Source organism: Cariama cristata, unplaced genomic scaffold, assembly GCF_000690535.1.
Source record: "Cariama cristata isolate BGI_N322 unplaced genomic scaffold, ASM69053v1 scaffold13495, whole genome shotgun sequence".
Classification (NCBI taxonomy): domain Eukaryota; kingdom Metazoa; phylum Chordata; class Aves; order Cariamiformes; family Cariamidae; genus Cariama; species Cariama cristata.
Genome location: NW_009619312.1, coordinates 2,593 through 22,018, shown reverse-complemented (window position 1 = coordinate 22,018; position 19,426 = coordinate 2,593). Strand labels below are relative to the sequence as shown.

Here is a 19,426-nt window from a genome sequence, read left to right as displayed (position 1 = left end):
TCCCTTTTATTTGCTACTGGTACATTTAGTCAGGTGTGCATGTTGTTCACTGTCAGTAATTCTAAAAAGATTAGAAAAAGTGGAGAAGGAGATAAAGAGTCATAAGCATGAAAGACTGGAAAATATCTTACAGTGAAAGGACTGTAATCTCTTTAACAGCAATGGCTTGATCATAGTCTTGAATGTACAGAAATTTGATAATGGATCAGATGACAGATAAAGACCTTGCGTAAGTGGTACCAAATTCAAGCTAAAAAATTCAGGTTGGAATTGATGTTTGTTTAGCTTTATAAAAAGTCTGGAAAGAGTTACTGCAGGTTGTCCAGTAGTCTGTTCAAGAGAATGCTATTTTTTAATTGTAAGTGTAAGAAATAAATTGATCAGGTCTATTTTATTCATAGGTATATTTGTCTTGACTCCACTTTCCCCCTTCTTCTAGATCTAGTCACTTTATAGAAGAATGAATATATTGCTTTGATATAGGCTTAGGCATTTAAATGCTCCCTGGATTGTGTGGTGCATACCGAAGGTGTAACTCTGCTTTAGCTTTCATTATACTGGGATAGCCTATGTTGCTAAAAGGCTTTTGTAGAGAAAAGAGGCTTAATTTTTGGTAACTGATTTTTTTTTTTAACTGATTTTTATTCTTGGCACACTGTTTTTATCCTTTAGGACAAAAGGACTGAAAAGTGTTCCTTTTATTTACAGTAGCAGAATTAATAAACAGCAGTTTATTTCATATGAGTACACTGCCTAGTTTGGGATGTCATTTGGGTAGAAGACACTTGTGTGCCGATCCATTTATATAATTTATAGATATACTGTGAACACATTTAAGAAAGCAGAAAATCTGTACTTCAAAGAATATTAAAGTGGATAAAGTTATGTCTTTTCTCAACAATAAAAAGCCACAAATGATAATTTCCATTTTTATGTTCGACCTGTGAAACTTCTTTTGCAAAATCTGCCACATACCTAGCTGATAGAAAGCAATTTTTTAAAAATGTAGATGCTATTTAAAAATATTTTTGACATTTTCTTAGTAGTAGAGGCTTAAAGTTTATATAGTTTCATTTTAAATTTTAAAGCAAGTTATGTAAAAATGGATTTATAATTACTCTAACAGTATGTGGTAGTGTTTCATCTTTAGTATCATCGTATATTTGTTCTGTCCTTTACAGCAGCACTGAAAAGGAATGGCTGAAGAATCATTTTTCAATTATTTTTTGCTTTACAAAAAAGAAGACAAGACAGTTTCTGTTATGATGTGGCAGGAATAAATACGCAATGAGCTGCTTTTTTGTAGGTGTTAGACTTTATTGAAAGTATTTTTTATATAAGCATTGAAATGATGTTTTTGATGGGGGGGCATAACAACACCATGTGAATGGCTAGAGAGAAAGAGGAGCACCAGTTGACGAGCAGTTGAGAACTGTCAGCTAAAACAGGGTTGTCATGGAACTGCATTCGAAACGTGCATCCCGACCTGACGTCTATACAGAGAAATGAACTGTCGTTGTGAGGCACATAATGGCCTCCAGGAGATGGACAGGAAGAGGATCAAACAGAATGGAGAAGAGAGCTTGCTGCTCTGTACTTTGTACCATCGATCGGAAAATGGTTTCGCTCTGTCTCTTCTGAGAATTAGGTACTTCTGGAGCAAGCAAGGTCTCTGGTTGTGACAGATAAGGCATTTGCGGAGACTGTACCAGGCCAAACTGATGCAAAAAAGCTAGAGATTTCACAAAACCCGTTACACTGGCTTCAACTTCAACATACACTTCAATGAATGCAGGTAGATGTGAGCAGGTAGTGAAGAGGAAAAATGTATGTGTAACGGAAACATCTAAAACAAGCTTGTGTGGCCAGGAGCGTGTCGGTCAAGTGTGCCCGGCCATGCTCCCTTCTGGGAGGTGAGGTAAGGAAGTTGGCATTACGCTTCCACACAGAGGGTTTCACACAGTGCAGAGCACTGCAGTGAGCATCACAACCCCTGGGGGAACTGTATGCTGGGACCAGAGTAAAGTACAAGAACTGCACCAGTAACAAAAGCTGGGAGGGGGCCTGTGATGTCAGGAGTGTCACTCGAAGCCACCCGAGTCTGTGACTAAGGGGGAATTGGGGAAATCTTCTGAAGGCATAGGAATTAGACCAAAGGTGCAGAAGTTTAAAGATACTCCATTAACATTAAATAACCTTTAATTTTGTCTTTGCCTATCTGCTCACTTTGCCCATATCTGTATTTTTCTGTGTTTTTCCAGGCCTGAGCTCTTTCTAATTAACTGGTTACAGTAAGTGGAATGGCTTTGGTGTTTGCACATCCCACCGTGCTAACTTGTAACGGTTGTCCCAGGTGATGCTCCCCCTTTTGTCCTGTTTCAGGGACAGAGGTTCGTATTCTCTGTGTTTGCCCCGGCAGAGCAGTTTGTTTCTGGGTCCCACGGTCGCGTAGGCAAAAAAAAAAAGAACAGCCATCATAAATATATTGGTGAAACCTCTGTGGTTTTGCAGGTACTATGTACAGACCTCTTAAGCATGTAATTTAACAAAATTAACAGAAACAAAATTTTGTACAGTCCAAAAGTCCTAATGAAAGTAGTACATATAATGGACACACTGTATGAAGTTTTAATTTCAACATTTAAAAAGCACCTACAGAAACTACATTGCATAAACAGGCATGCAATTTGAATCGGAAAATGCAGCATATCTTGATACAAAATATAAAAGTGAATTATAAAAATAATGTTATTTGCCCTCCACTGGCATTCATTGCACTTTTCTCTGTTTCATAGAAATCTTCCCTTGATTTCAGAAAAAACATGTTTTTCTTGATCAGCCATTTCAGCTTTGATCTTAGCACGCTTAAGTGAATCAGAATTGGATCTGACCAGCAAACTGTTCATATGGAAGTGACTATTGTAATAAAACTGCTTTTGCAACAAAGCAATTGTGTGTGTGAAGAAGCTGTGTTTTTAAAAGATCTGTATAAACCTGTAGTATGTTTCTGAGTTCTGGAACAAGCCTTTCTGGTAAGAAACATGCTGAAACCTAATTACGCTTTTTTCTGAAAGGTGGTTTTAAGAACCAGTAACACCTTGTCCTGAAGTACGCACACTTTGCTATCACTTTGAGTTGTGAATTAGTATTTATATTGATGTTTCAGAAATAAAAGGATCTTTACTCTTCCGGTACTGAAGAATGCTTTCATAAGTGCATCAAGAGAAAGTGTTTTACTTCTTTAAAACCATTTTCGTTACATTTGGCAGTATACTACCCTTTTGCTGCAGCACACTATTGAAAGTTAGTTGGCTCTGAAAATCTGAAAAAATCGGGTAATATGTTGTCAGCTAGATCAAAACAGCAAATGATGTTTCAGAGGCGGCAACAAGGAAACTGATATGTTTACAGATGCAAACAAGGTTGCTGATGCTCTCACTGAAATGCATAATCTTCCAGAGGAAACCACCTTTGTGAACATTTTTGGAGATATGATTGATATTTTATACCTCCATGTGAGACTGCAGATACAGATAGCCTGTGATGAGTTAAAAGACATTATTGATCAGAGACTGTCTCTAGAGAGATGACATGCTTCTGTTGCCATGTAATTATTTTAGCTCCTTATTGGTAATGATACTCAAATGCAATTGGATTTTGCCAAGAATAAATGTGTAAAAGAATGACTACCAGGCCTTTTCTTAGACTGGCACCAGCACAAGACAAGAGGTGATGTTTTTATAACACTTGGAGGCTCAAAATTGCCTATAAAATAATGAAGAAATAAATACACCAAGGAACAGACAACATAATGAGAGTTCACTCTGCACTCCAAGACAGTAAGTAGACCAAAGTCACCTGGTCTTCTTTTAAGAAATGCCAGATTTCTTATTTGTCTCTTAATTCTTTCACCCTGTGCATATACATTTCAGTATCATTACATGCTGAAATTCAATATTCTGTGATCTGCCTTCGGGCTACAGGGTGGATGCCCATGGGAGCAGGAAGAAACATACTTGTACAATCACAGATGTGTTCTTTTATGCTTTGCAATGCAGAAACCATTTAAAAATATTTTTGTACATAACTGATATAACACAGCCCTTTTTTGGACTAATAGTCCCAAGGCAGTGTTAGCAATCCATCCTCAGTATGTGGGAATACATGAGAAGGGGCAGAGCTTCATTGGTGATGGGAAACAGAAGCAGCTGGTGGAACACGGCTGCCAGCCCTGGATGACTTTCCTCATGATTTATCTCAAGAAATCCTCTGCTTGCAGTACAAGGGGATGGAACATTTTCTATAAGGGTGGACAAGGTAAACCAGCAAGTAACTCCGAAATGGGAATTTCTGTGCTGTTCAGTGGTATCATAAAGCACAGGAATGCTGTCAGAAATATTCCTGTGATACTAAAAATATTATTTTTTGTGGCTAATAAGGTTAGGGTTCATCGAGTCCCTTTCTGCCAGAGAAGAGAGATGGATTAACATGAGCTTTGTCCTCTGCTCAGCTAGCTGCTTTGTTGAAACTTGTGAGAATCTAGTGTCTCATAGATCCTTACTGTTCTGTTATCTTTTGGTTGAAATTGCCAATGGATTCCAATATTGTTGGGAACCTCCCAGGTGGGCACACAAACATACACACTCAGGGACAGTGGAAGCTCGTATCCTTCGAAAACCTAGCTAAAAAGGACTTCCAGTACGATTTGCATGAGACAGCTGCACAAATTGTAAGGGGATTTAACTGAAATCTAGTTAGCAATAGGACCTTATCTATGCTGATCTTGAGGTCTGGTTCCTAAGGGCAGGCAAACTAACTACTAAAAGTATGAGAGTGATGGTGCTTAGCATTACAGCATTGTTTATCTTTATTGCTTAAAGCCAGCAAAATGACTCCAACCTATTGATGGGGAAAGGTTCTGTTTCTTTTGTACTAGCTAATTTCTAGCTCCAGATGGCAATGTACATGGGTAACCCATCAATAGACACACTTTTCCATCCTGTGCCTTTAATAACCACTGCCTATCCTTGCTGCCAAGCTATTGCTCTCAAGTGAAAAATGTTTTCTCCTGCCTTTTTTCTAGAAGTAGTTGGAAGAAGGAAAACGTGCTAGTTATGGTTATAGACCCTGTTCCAAAGTTTTGGTTTAAATTCTCTTTTGAGGCTTTGAAAGAGGTTTTAGTTTAAATCCAATGTGCCTTGCAGGCTTGTATGCCAAATTCTGTTTCTTTACCAGAGTTAGTGGTTAAATGTGTGGCTAGGAGCTCAGTGGGAGGCAGGAGATGCCTTAGCTCTGGGCTAAGATATTGCCAACCTGCAGTAAGTGGTTTTTGCCTCTGTATGTGACGGGGTTATTACCCCCTGCTGCAAAACTTTGTGCTGAGAGCTGGCAGCTGTTTCCTCACTCAAGATTGTGGCTGCCAGCTCTCGATGCAGCCGGGCCTTGGTGTGTGCTGTCCAAAACTGGTGGCAGGGCTGGAGTTTGTATCAGTGGCATGGGTTGAAGGACTCTGATGCATGACAGTGGACCCTGCTGTTCTGGAACTTGCTGTTCTGAAGGGGTTTTGCATTTGCACTGCTCTTGGTTTGTTAATTGCCCTTACTCTGCTCTCTACCTTTTTTTTTTTTTTTTTTTTTTGCTTGGAACTGTACAACATAATTGCTTTTAGCCCATGTGCCTAACATCTATGCATGAAGTAGCTTAGCTGGATGATCCATAAGCTAGAAACTATGTGTATGCAGATGCTAGAAGTCTACAAGAAAAAATGCTGAATATCAGTAAAGCTGATCTTTGCTCTTGTAATAGAAGGCAAAGAATCCTTTTTTTTTAACCTAAATTCTTGTTTCAATGCCACGTTGGATATTGGCTCTTCCTAATGTTCACTGTAGCTGTAAGAAGGGGTTGTAATGTCTCCGCACCGCTGGAACAGCTGGGTTAAATTACTGACCTGTGGTTTGTCTGTGAATATCTTTGAGAAATCAGGTAATGCAAAACCACGGGTCACTGACAGTTGTTTTTCACAAAGTATTTTGCACTACAAGTCTGAAGAATGTATTACTTTCTTTGAATTTATTTCTGTGTATAACCACAAAGCTGGCAAGTTCACTGGCTGATGAATTTATTTTCTGTTTGTAAAGTCCGGTGCCAGTTCATTGAATTCAAAACCGTTTAATGGGGTGTGTGTTTGGAATGGACAGCACGTGCAGCCCTAATGCTGTCTCCCTCCTGGGGCTATTTTTTTTGGTTAAGGAAAGTTCAGTTTGCTTAGCATGTAAGACTTCCATATGTTCTGCGAATTCTTTATTTTATTACACCACAATATTATTGTTAGTTGCCACTAAAATATTCTTGTTCTAAATATTGTTTAAATTTGGCTAAAAAATTAATCAAAATGTCCCACATGGGATGATGTGTGGCAGTTCTTATTTTGGTGCATGATATGGTGCAAATGTTGAAAAATTATTTGGAGTTGTTTTAGGATGGATATAGGCATACAAGTTGTAGCCTGTTCAGAAGAGCCATTTGACTGAATTAATATTTGTCCTGGATCACCTCAAGTTGTACACAGTGGCTGATTAAACTGGTAAAATTGTGCAACTCTGTAATAGACTGGAGGTTAAAGGTTGTAGCAGAGAGAAGACAGCTGAGGAGACCACCTTTGTGGTCCATTGAACTTGGGATAACACTAAGACTTTCGAGCCCACAGAAAAACCGATAGTCTCAAGGAACCCCCCTAGATTAGCAATGTCAAATGCCTGTTTTGCAGCCTTGTATTTTTTGTAATGAGTAAATTAAACCTATTCCTTTCTTGTTTGATGTTTTATCATTCCAGACTCTTTCTGCAGAAGCCTGCTGCAAAAACAAAGGGAAAGGGCAGCAGGTCCTGACCTGTTAGGAGGTCCAGGTTTTGCAGGATGTGACAAACATTAACATGTAGGAATGTTTCATTTATTATCACGTTCTGATTAAAAAGTTGTAATGTCAGCTGGTGACAAGGTCATCAGTTGACCTTACTGCCAGGTAATGAGGAACTGGTGAAGAAGCTTCCCACATCACTCATTTATATTCCCTACTAACTCCTAACTCTGGGTGTTGCTACCTACTGTCCTGAGCAATGTTTCTTTCTGTACCAGCTGGCATTGATAACAATCACTTTGGTACCTACATAGACTCTCTTGGCTTGTATATCTTGACTCTCCTAAAAGTATGAAACAATTTCAATACAAAATAAAATTTAACTGATAATAGTTCCGTTTCAATAAAATGCTATGTTAGGCAGCATAGTGTGAACATTATTATGAAAAACACTGGCAATAGAGAAGGGGAATGGATTTGATACAGGTAGGAGATGACTGACCTATTGCTTTTCAGTTGCATGGACCTTGGTAGCACTTTGCCTGCGGCTCCTTGGTGGGAGTTGTGTCAGGCAATAAGCAGCCAGGTGGGGAGAGGCAATGGCTCAGGAGCAGTGCACCCAACATCTCCAGTGTGCTCTAAGAGTCAGCCAAATCTCCTGTTCCTCAGGAGAGTAAGGAATTCTGTAGGAAACTGTGTGCAGAAATCTCCTCAGATCTGTTCCCAGAGAACTGCCAACTTTCAGGAGAATGTGTTGCAATTACCAGTCACAGGAAATCCAGGAGTCAAGAAAAGTGGCCACTCTTGGCCTGGGGTAAACCTTGACAGTTGCTTCCAGGAATGAACACACATATTTTTTTCTACTTTGTAATACAAAATTACAGATGGTACAATTGTTCTCATCAATTTCAACTTTGCTACTTTGTGGAAATAACAAAATTCTAGTTAGATCCAATCGGCTGATTCCTTAGATGGAAACTCAGTGGAAATTCTCTCTGCTACCCTTTCTTTCTTTTGAAGATCCCTGCCCCTCTGAAAATGTGAATTATCTTCTCCTTGAGTGATATTTCTCACAAACACTATGGAAATGCTTCCCAGTATAACTATTAACTTCAAAATTATGCATGATGTAATAGTTATAATCCTTCAAACAGTTACTTCTTCAAATTTTTCTACACTCTAAATGCTGAAAGACTGTGACATAACTACTACTTTGTTTCACTGTCTTGTTTGGAAGCATGCTGCTGTGGGCTGCCAATATGTGGTAAGAAATGCAGTAGGACTAACTTTTATTCCACTTAAAAAAAGATAAAAGTGGTTACAGAAAGGTCATGGGTGATGCACAAACTCTTTGTAAAAATCTTTTGCTGCAGGTGCTCTTCAAGAGCAGATCTGTAATATTCTGATCTGAATGTGGTGAGGCTGGATTTGGGTTGAGTTTTTGTTTGTTTGTTTTAAAGCTTAAATCTAGAAGTATTGAATGGCTGGGTATCTTACCTTGAACATATAACATTATGGCTACTGCAGTTCTTCAGAGTTAAAAAAATCAAGAAGGAAAAGAAACAAGTCTAATTATGTTAGTCTATGGTAATATTATTGCATAAATTAGTGGACATAATACAGCCAGTAAACAACATTGAAAAGAATAAACGTGATGGGAAACACCATTCTGGACCACTTGTCTATCAAGTTAACATCAGTCAAATCAGGGATTTTGACTTTGATCTGGGATGCCCTTCTTTGTAAGCGTCCTTTTTTATGAAGCCTGTGCCTGTCCAGAGCACTCCTACTGCAGAGGTCTCTGCTGGAAGTGGCTCTTCTGTACTGCAGGTTGGCACTGTCGTACCTGTACGTGGTGGCTCGGGGGTCACGGAAGCTCGTGAACACGTCTGAGCTGCTGACGTCATTTCGTATTTCAAGCGGGCTAAGCAGCATGTTTCCATGGGGATCAACCTGTGTCAAGGAAGGAATGTGAATTAGACAAGTTCCTGAGCCATCCCAAGGTGTTGCCCAGATGGATGGGTACCTTCTGCCTCTACTGCCGAGGTGCTCCTGGGGCTGTAGTGACAGTCATGTCTTGTACAGCATTGACAGAAGTGAAAAGATACTGAATACACTTTCCTGATGAGTGTGAAATTAGCTATTAAGCATCTAAGTACCTTCCATCCTGACCTGGCTCCTTGGTCTGGCATCTTTTAATTCAACTAGTTTTCTCATCCTCTGTGAAGTAAGACTTTTTAAATTTTATCTTTAACTTAGATCATGGTCTTTATGAAATACTGATTTTTAATGTCTGGTGACCTAACACCTGAAGCTTTACATACTCAAGGTGAAAAGAAAATGTTGCTGTCTCTGCCCATTTTGTAGAGTTTTATACAGTTTTAGGGCTGTAGGTTAGTTTCAAAAACAGTTTTGTAACAATGGGTTCATTATATGAAGAGCACATAGGTACACGTGCATTCTATCAGTTATTGTAAAATGCTCGTGGTGAGAATTAATTTTGGAGAATTACTATATTGCAGAGATGGAAATCCTCGCTCCCTACAGTATACCATTAACTTGCTCATGTGCAGATAGAATAATCCATTTTACTCAACGAAATCTTACATTCAGTTGCATTTTTATATGTTGGTACCAGAAGCAGTTGTTTCAAGTATGTTTATCACCTACTTTATTTGTGCTGATAGTTAGTTAGAGCACTGTTTTAAGTAGCTAAGCAAAGAACTGGAACTGTGGCTACTATGTACATGGCTAGCACAAAAAATTGTATATATGTATATATAAAATATTTTAATATCATTACCTTTTTAATGTATGAATGTAATTAACCAAATTAACCATGAATGGCTGCATTACTATGAAGTGTTTACCTTTTCACTCATCTTTAGTTTTCTACATGTTTGTAGTAAAACTTCTTTTAGAAAAGCTTTTTGCTGTTTCCAGGATGACTCCTGACTTCACCATAAAGAGTTCCTAGATGTTTCAAATTCCCAGATACTTAAACATCCACTGTAGCTCATATGAGGGAAATACATATCAGGACACAGAGCTCTTAAATGAAACTTCAAAGACTTTGCCTTGAGGCTTGAGTATTATAATTGTTTTTTGTAATCTGTGGTGTTGGACCTATTCCAAACATATTACAATCTATAGCGTGACTGTCTGAGAATGTCTTTATACCAAGGAAAGAAAAAAATTACTTATTGACAATATCTAGTCTTGTGAAGCATCAGTGATACGCAATGCTTGCTTTGCACTCTGAGCTTTACATTTTTAGCAAGACATAGCAGAGGTAGGAAATGGTATAATGATCTACAACAGGCTTGAAGTATGTTCAAGAAAAAACTCCAAGCAGAGCACACGGGGAAATCTAGTCTCTGGGGGCTGCTGCAGAGGAAAGCTGGCAGCCACAGAAAGCCTCGGTCCCACCTGGCAGTGTGGAAGATGTTCCTGCCCATCGCTGGGAGGAAAAAGCGTTGCGTGATGACTGCCGGTGTGTTTACACCATGCCAGACTACGCATTTACTAACTGAAAACAAAGAGGTGAAGGGGCTATTTGTACAACAGCCACCCAGGAGAGCTGTGGGGAAAAATGTCTTCTAAATGGAGTAATAAGTCACCACAGATAGAAAATGCGGTAGTCAGGTTTAGCAACTGATTCTGTGGACGCTGAAATGAGCATTCAGTGGGAATATCCCAGTTCCCACCATTGATTTGGTGGGAAAAGCTCACACATTTTGGGTTAGAGGCGCCAGCTGGTCACAGATCAGCATGGTGTTTGCAATATTTACTTGAGAGATGGGCTACCCAGTTTATACTTTTTAGGTCAAGTCTTCAAATTCAAGCAGAAGGAAATCTAAGCTAGGGTTTCCTACTCTCCAGAGGACGGCCATAACTAAGGGGTCATTCATTAATCCTAAGTTCTGACATTTTCTGTGGAAAAAGCAATGATCTCAGAGTTATCTCCATGTAAAAAGAGATTTTTTTTTTTTTTAATTCTCAGAAGTTTTGGTAAGTCAACCTTTTCTTCCTAGTTTTACGAAATAGCTCTTTGAGCTGTCTGATTACATAACCTAATGTTTAAACTAATTGACTTTAGTGCTATAATAGTAGTAACAGTAGTGCAAGCATCATTAAGTAGTTATTATGGCTTCTCTTTTGTGAAGACAACTTGTAACTGCCCACAATCTAAAGTGATTTATAGGGATGTTTCTTAAACTAATATGCCCTGATATTTTATGATAAGCCAAGCAGTGTATGAATTCCTGCTTTAAGTGTTATGAATTAGCCTGTTATATTTTAAAATGAGTTTTATTTAAATAATTTTAGGCAGGATGATTTGTATACATAATGAAGCAATTCAATCTTTAAATTGCAGTCTTTGCAATTCAGAGAAAAGGGCCTTATACTGATCTTGAATAAATTAGCTCAGAGAAGTATAAAAGCTCTTCTTAGATACCTGAGTCAAATTCTCTGTTTGTGCAACATGAAGCTGGCCTAATAGTTAATTTCCCACATCGTTAAAAACCCTTTCAGAATTTATTGAAGTTCACTCCAAAATAGTCTTAAAACTTGTGCAGCTGAGATTTTATTACTGAAGCATAGGATTTCTACAAATACCCGTAGGAATCGGGAAAACGTACAAATTGTTAAGAGACCCCCAAAAGAGACTTGTTACGTTAAGAGACTTGTTTGTGTCAATGTTAGAATGAATTAACAGCAAATATGCGCACAGTAAAAGCTGTAAATATGCTGTCTTAAAATCTTTTCTCCCTTACTTAATACGAGGTTACCTGGGGCTTACTGTTGGTCCTGTGTTGGAGGAAGCCTGTGCATCAGAAACAGCCAGCAGGCTTTAACTCATTCCACCCCATGTCTCAGTGATGAGGCTTTTTCCCCACATCAGGTATATACTGCAGTTGTACACAGTCTTTGACACATTTGCATCAGATGGCATGACAAACAATGGGGATGGAAGAGACAAGGCTCTGGCTACTCAGTTTTCTGGCCCGCTGGCCGGCTGCCTGCTTAGGAATAGAGTATCTCAGTCTCCTAGTTAGGTAGAAAAGATGAGCAATAGCAAGCCCAGAGTAGTTCTTCCTTGCTCAGATATAAGATATTTATTCTTTCAAATACCACCTTGTTCTTTAAGTGGAATGCCCTAAATTTTTTTACAGAAACCTACCGTTGCTGAGATGAGAACAGGATTTATTGCTTAACAGATATTCTGAGCCTAAATGCGTCTTTGCACGAACATATACATTTTGCTGCATTTGTACATTGCATAAATTTTGCCTAAAGTTGTAGAAAGCTGAAGAATTGTGTTTGGGTTTTTTTTTTCTTTTGAACACATCATGAAGAATATGTGAGGAGGATGCCAAAGCATCTAAAGCTGATGTTGTGTTAGTCATCTGGTATAATTATCAAAGTTTAAATATTCTTCAGATACATGTATGTGGTGATGCTTATTGTAATGACATTTATATCTATATTGAGTGTGTAGCTATATTGAGTTTATAGATTTTTAATTCTTCATTTGCACTGGAACTACCTAAAGCCTGAATTCAGCACAGGTACATATGTATCAATCTTTGTCAGTGCTGGAAAAGCCTTGATATGTGTTCAGGAAACATCATAAAGAAATGATAATTTGGCTTGTGTGTTTACTTAGAAAATGAGTTTCCTGCTTTGAAGCATCAAATGGTATTGTAAGTGTGAAATAGTAATAACAAAACCCCAAAACAGCAGTCCTGTGTTCAGCACATAAAAAGTAGTCAATCAGCTCTAGGGGAAGAGCACGCTGGCATTCCTTCACAGAGGATGGGTCTGAAACGCTTAGTGCTGTCTGGAATGCGTTTTTACCTACCTACTTTTTTTTATGTTAACTGTTGGGAGATAAAAGGTAAGAACTTTTGTTTTGTCTTAATACAAAAACATCTTTTCTTTCTCTTAAGATGAAAGATTCAGGGCCATATTACTCATACAAGCTGTCTTGTCGGAACAAATGCAGTAGTGTTATCGCAATCTGATCTACAAAGAAGCAGGTTATGCTCAGCAGCGATATACTTATTCAGGTGTGGATTTACTTGAAGGTTGAGCTGGATGTGTGGTTATGTGCTCCCTCCTCTTTCTCCTTCCAGTAGCCACTGTACTGGAAAATTGTATGTTTTCCTTGGAGCCTGTGGCTGGTCTTTGGCTTTCCATCCCAGCTGTTTTGTGGTTCAAAGAAGTTTTGAAAGGAAGGTATGATGCTATGCAGAACTGGGGAGCAAGAGACCATCTATCAGCTGCCTTGTGTTGCGATTTATGAACCCCTTGCTGGCTCAGTCCCTTTCCCACTCACATTATGATTGCATCCTGCCTCTTTCTCATGCTTAAGAGACATCCTCTCTGTAATGATTAGTCACATAGCTGTCTGGGGAAACAGAAGCAGTTGCATGCATGGACTGTCTAAATAATTTCTTGCTGGGTGGTTTGTCCTATTTATCCATAATTATGGTGGTTTCCTCAGTGACACCTAGCTTTGACAAATAGACAAGGAGATATAAACAGACTTTATGCTTTATTCAGAGAAACAGAAAGCTTGTTTACTACAAATTAGTATTTTTTTTTGCATATTAAAAACTAAAATAGCATGAATTGTTAAACTGGAGAGACTTTATTTCCACCTTCTTCAGTCTGCAGCGCAAGGAATAGCCACATGTGAAACAGCAGTATGGTTTCATTTTCTATCTGGTCTTCTCTATACTGTGTTAATATCGCAGTCAGTTTGCTGAGTGTTGCTCGCATGTCTAACGCTTTTGTTATCTGGTGAAGGAATTTGAACTCTTTTAGTTGTGGGAGTTGTATGTCGGATGGGAATGAGCAATATCTTCACCTGGCACAAAGAGAAAAAGCACTGTTACGTATGTTCTGTTGGTTATAGGTCCCTGATTGGAAAGTGGTATGAGTCAAGAGTAAAAGGGAAAAAAATATCCTATAGCTGTACATACTTACAGCTGTGCTGCTTTTGTGCTCCAAAAAAAACTTTCCCCTGCTCTGGTACAGACATCATAATACCAGTGAAAAATCTCAAAACATGACGGGGAGAGGCTGGGAGCTGTCTTCGCTAGACATCACGTACCCTTACTGTGTCCCGCTGCGCTGGACACGTGCATTCTCCCTGCTGGAGACAGAAATACGGCTGTTGGACATCAGCATTTCCATGCTGAATAAAATGAATGCTCACAAGGTCCCACATCAATCTATCTCCACTGACATAACAAAATCCATTGATCCATTCACATACGTGTGTCTATGTGTACGTGTATATATATCTCTCTCTCTCTAAAATCACAAACCTGCATTGTCCAGGCAGAAAGCAGTCTGTTCACTTAAAGCATTCTCAGTCTCGGAATGAAATTGCAGTCTGCAGTGTGAACACTTACAAATCCTGGTACAAAGCGTGTACGCCTTCCCATTTCTGTCAGAAAAATGCTGGTGTGTGCATGTGGCGCTCCAAAAAGTTCAAGTGTGGTTGTAAATACTTTCCATCTCATTCTGAGTACTGGTTGGTCTCAGTGTAATCTTTGCCAGTGTAACATTTAGACAAAAGCTTTTAGTCATGAGTTAGGGCTTTTTGTTAGTTAAACTCTCCAAATATGTAGGAAAAAGAGCTTACCTGCACTCTTATCCTTTACACTTTCTCATCCTTTACTCAGTTCAGTGCACTGGGGCCCACGTAGCCAAGGCTGACACTGAAGAAGTGTTGCTTCCCTCTTCATCGTGAATCCTTGCTGCACTTCTTCTCACCTGGGATGGGTTGTCTCAGGAGATGTTGAGGTGGCTGGTCAGAGTTTGTGGGTTTTGTGGTTTTTTTTCCCCGTCCTTAGCTTTCACAGAAATGGATAGACAGTGTCTGCACACAACAATCCATAACAGGATGGCTTGTCAGAGAGGTTGTGGAGTCTGCTTCTCTGGAGATATTCAAAACCCACCTGGATGCAATCCTGTGCAACTTGCTCCAGGTGAACCTGCTTTGGCAGGGGGGTTGGACCAGGTGATATCTGGAGGGAGGTCCCTTGCAAGCCCAGCCATTCTGGGATCTCCTCTGGTCTGTGGAGGACAATGCTTTGTGGGACCTTGGAGACTGTTGCAAACCTGAACTTAACTTGTGCACCCACTGTAATAAAGCATCTCCCACACATTGGGACAGGAGATGAATGCTGGTAAGGACTTTTGATGGGCTCATGAGCTCACTGAGGCTGAAGACATGCTGACTCTGTTAGTGATGCTTAGCTGTAGTGGTGTGGCTGCTGGGACACAAGACATGCAACCCTAGAACTAACGAAATATCACAGAGTTTCTGAAATGCACTTCCTGACATGTACGTGAAATTGCAACCATCCATCATGCTAAAGTCTTACCTGTTAGAGTTTTATGTGTTGGTCTCATTCTTCAAGCTGAACAGAGAGGTCAAATATAATTTTATCCAAATGTTATCACCTCAGGCCTCAACAGTACAGAAGTTTATAGGACAGCGTAGGTAAGATCTCATTAATACTTGGATGTAATATATTGTAAGAAAAGCAGAGAACAGAAGAAAAATTTTGGCTCATTAGGATATGTATTTTCCTCTGAGTTGAACTGGGCCAAGTACACCTGAGGGAAGTGTTTATTTCTGAAAAACTGGGAAAAAACTCGAAGAGGTTTATAGAAGTTTGCAAATGCTCAGTGATGTACTGCTAAATGAAACTTTTCCCTGTTAAAAAAATGTCCATAGTATTACTTCCTGGAGTTTGTCTGGCTTGTTTTTTAAGAGGGGGTAGCTGTGATCTACTTGAATTTACCCTGAGGGAAAAACCCTGACACCTGTGAAAGCTGTTATAACCTAGCAGCATCCTCCTTGCATTCCTGGAGGCTCGGTGGTGTGGGCTTCATTCAAGACTCACTGAAGCAACAGTGTCTGTCCTTGCTTTCTATTTTTGGTGAAGTTTCTGTGTGTAAAGAGGAACTATATCATGAAAATTTCTTGTATACCACCTTCCATAGCAAAGAAATATACAGTTGAAATGGTAAACATTTAACTTCCTTGTACCCCTTGTATTTCTTCTGTGCTGCAAAGAAATGCTTGTTCTGAATATTCATTTACATTTTCTGTGATTTCTTGCTCTGTTTTCAGCTGAAGACAGAACAAACCATGTGGCTGTAATCTCCTTAAAATATGATTTCTGTCTAGGCAATCTTAAATGCTTTTGCATATGTGTTCAAACCGCATTTATTTCTATCATCTTATACACCAACATTGTCACAGCAGAAATAATGTTTAAAAAATTAGATTGAACATTTTACCTGGACTCTATTTGATTCCGGTCTGCTCTTCTCGCCTGTACCATGTCCTGCCCTGCCTGCTGCCTTTTTTTGACGTTGGGGTCCTTTCCCAAAGAATATGTAGTTTACAAAGGCATATTCCAGCAAGGCCAGGAACACAAACACAAAGCATCCCATCAGGTAAATATCTATTGCCTTGACATAGGGAATCTTTGGCAAGGTCTCCCTGAGGTGGGTACTGATGGTGGTCATGGTCAGCACCGTTGTGATTCCTGCAAAAGGAAGAAAAAGACATTGACTAACAAGAGAGGGAAGGAGATTTGAGCGTGAAAAGTGTAATGGCAGCATTACGGGGCTGCCATGCACTTCTCTTGCAGATTCTTAACAGCCAAGGGAATGTGTTTTGCAGGACTGGAAAGGAAGGTATCCTCGCAGGCCTGCTTCCTTGGCTTTCCATGCAACAGAGAGTGAACAAAATAGCCTTCAAAAGCTCAGGGTGTCTTGGTACATCTTGCCTTAATTTTTACAATAACTCTGTGAGGAAATGTGGTGTTAGCTGACCTGGATAGCAAAGAGATGATCACTGCTCTTTCTACGTGAGGAATACTTTTCACTCTATTTACAGGAGTAGCCCTGCTTGACCCCATAGGGTGGCTTGCACTGCTCTGGGGATCTGGAATAAGTATCTAGCTTTTGACTTAAAACAGAGCATTGAAAGGAGAAAGGGAAGCTTTATGGTAAAGTCATGGTCTTTGATGAAGAGAAAGTGATATACATGCTTGTATCAAAACAGCTTTTCCTGTTAAAGGGGTGCTTGAAAGTAAGGCATTTCCATCCCATTATCCATACATTATTTTTTGTGTGTGTTTTGGTTTACCTGGATAAAATTATTTTTAAGTCTGCTTTAATTACAGGTGATTAATGCATCTAGATAATAGTTCTAGGCACAGGTATAATGAGTTGAATTTACAGAGAGGTGGGACAAAATAGAGGTGGGATAAAATGGCTTTCTGGCATTAGCATTTGAAAAGTCTGTCTGCCTTAAAGTGCAGATGGTGGCAGCAGATCTTGGTTCTTATGGAAAGTCATAGGAAGGAACGTAGCACGGGAAAGAACCAACTATGTAGGTAAAACAGGCTTATTTGGCGTAAGCTGGTATAGCTCTGCTAATGTCAGTAGGGTCTTGTGTATTCATTCCAGCCACACATCTGGTCTGAGAGGTCGCTTTTTAACATCAATGAAATGTTGATGCAGCACAGTGTAGATAACCTTAGATGGCTGAATTAGACCTTCACGCTTCAGTTTGGAAGCAAGATACTTTTGGCCTGATCCAAAGACCACTATGGCAACTGGAAGTCAGTCAGGATCCCAACCTAACTGCAGAGCAAGAATTACAGATGTAGGCAAGGTGACAGCTGCCTGCCTTCCTGACAACAAAGACCCTATGCTGCATGTGTAAGATCACAATTAATGCTGCTGCAATCAGCTGTATGGATTTGGTGCTACTGTATTCAAAGTCAACAAGTATCTGTAGCTCAGTGATTTTGAAAAGAAGTTACCTAGGGCAACTCTGGCTGCAGAGGCATCGTAATTGATCCAAAAAGATACCCACGACAGAATTGTGATCAGCGTGGAAGGCATATAGGTTTGCAAAATGAAGTATCCAATGTTTCTTTTAAGCCGGAAGCTAAGTGATAATCGAGGATATGCTCCTGAAAGAAAGAAGTCTTATGATGAGTAATGTGTAACAAAGGTTAGACACTGATATTTCTGGACTGGGGAAGGTGGGGGGAGCTTTTTTAACTAGTCAGTGCTTACCTGTTGTAAATTCCACTCTCTTTGATACCATCTTGTAATCAACAATAGAAAATTGTGGGAGCTCAATGTTATTAACTCCCGTTACTGCCGACTCTCCTCCATTCCAGTAGAATTCAATATCATCAGTAGTGTATCCATCTGAAACAGAGGCACAGTTTGGTTATTGATTTTTCTTTTTGCTTTATTACATGGCTTAAATAGTTGCGGTTAAGTGGAAGGAGCTGCCGTTAATCAGGAATTGAACCTTCTGTTGTGTGACATTTCTGTTACACAGAAGCCACGTAGCCTCCTTTGTACCCGGGGGAAACTTCTAGGTGTGGAAAGGGAGAAGACAGAAAACAAGGACAGAATTTAAGATCAAGGATCAATTTTTAGCTAGCTCTAATACTACTATTTTTCTTTCAGGCTTGAGTTGCTCAGTTTACCAACAGACTGGTACAACATCAGCAAAACTTTTAAACTCTCTAGGGTGAGCTCTGACAGTAAAACCAAGTTCAGTCCCCAGCTTTGCATTTCATTCCCTATGCAGGCTGTGACAAAATACAGAGTTTGGAGCCAGTGGAGGCCAAGATGATTCCAGAAGAATGCAGGTGCCTGTACTATTACCTGACAAAGTCTGTTGGAGCTGTGGGTATCCCTTTGACGTTCATGCAGCATTTTATATTTTAATTAGACCATGCCACCTTTGATCTTCTGTTATCACAGAACTATTTCCTATCAACTTCAAAACTAGCATGTTTCTTCTCTTTCCTTTTAACAGTGATGTTGATTATTTATCATTTAATTAAAAATTAATTTGCCATTCTACCACTGGGAATGTTAACATTTTTGTTACCATTTTCAAAAACATTTTGTTTAAGCTCAAAAGTGACTGAATTTCAAAAAAACCTCACAATTAATGACATTTTTAACTAATATTTAAACTGATTCCAATTTATTACATTTTACTACTTTCTCCAGATATCTGCCAAAGGAGAGAATAAATTCTCATCTATTTTTAGACTTTTCTTTCAGGTGTTAGATTTAATCAGGTTTAAATCATGTAACACAGATCAAATAAAAACATATGTTTGAACTCAGAGCTTTAGAAAACTTGACAGTAGTTTTGCCAGCTGACCCAACCATAGCATCAGAAGCCTCTACAGAGTTAGGAACTTATCGTTTCATATGCACCAATAATGCAATTTCTAGCTAGGGAAATTACTCTTGAGATGTCTTTTCCGGTGATAGTCCCTGGTAATAGCCTCATCTCTGGAAGGCTGACCATGTGCAGAACAGGTCCGTAGTTTCCCTGGTGACAATCAGAGAAGCGCTCTCAACTTGCTGCCAGGCTCAAGGAAAGTCTACAGTTATTGAGCAGCTATCTTTTGATGCAAACACACAGTGATGGGCTGGACAAAGTTAAGTGTTCACATATCTTATTTGTGAACAGCTCAGTGCCATA

The 19,426-nt window shown here is 39.4% G+C and overlaps 1 protein-coding gene across 1 annotated transcript; it reads right to left on the bottom strand.

The window, feature by feature from the left end:
* Window positions 1–8,460: 8,460 nt before the first annotated feature.
* On the bottom strand, window positions 8,461–18,120 carry LOC104162475 (gamma-aminobutyric acid receptor subunit beta-1-like; the record flags this gene model as incomplete). Its single annotated transcript, XM_009701207.1, has 4 exons — window positions 8,461–8,808; window positions 16,186–16,436; window positions 17,724–17,876; window positions 17,983–18,120. Coding segments are annotated over 4 exons (890 nt in total), but the record flags the coding sequence as incomplete, so codon positions are not given.
* Window positions 18,121–19,426: the final 1,306 nt, after the last annotated feature.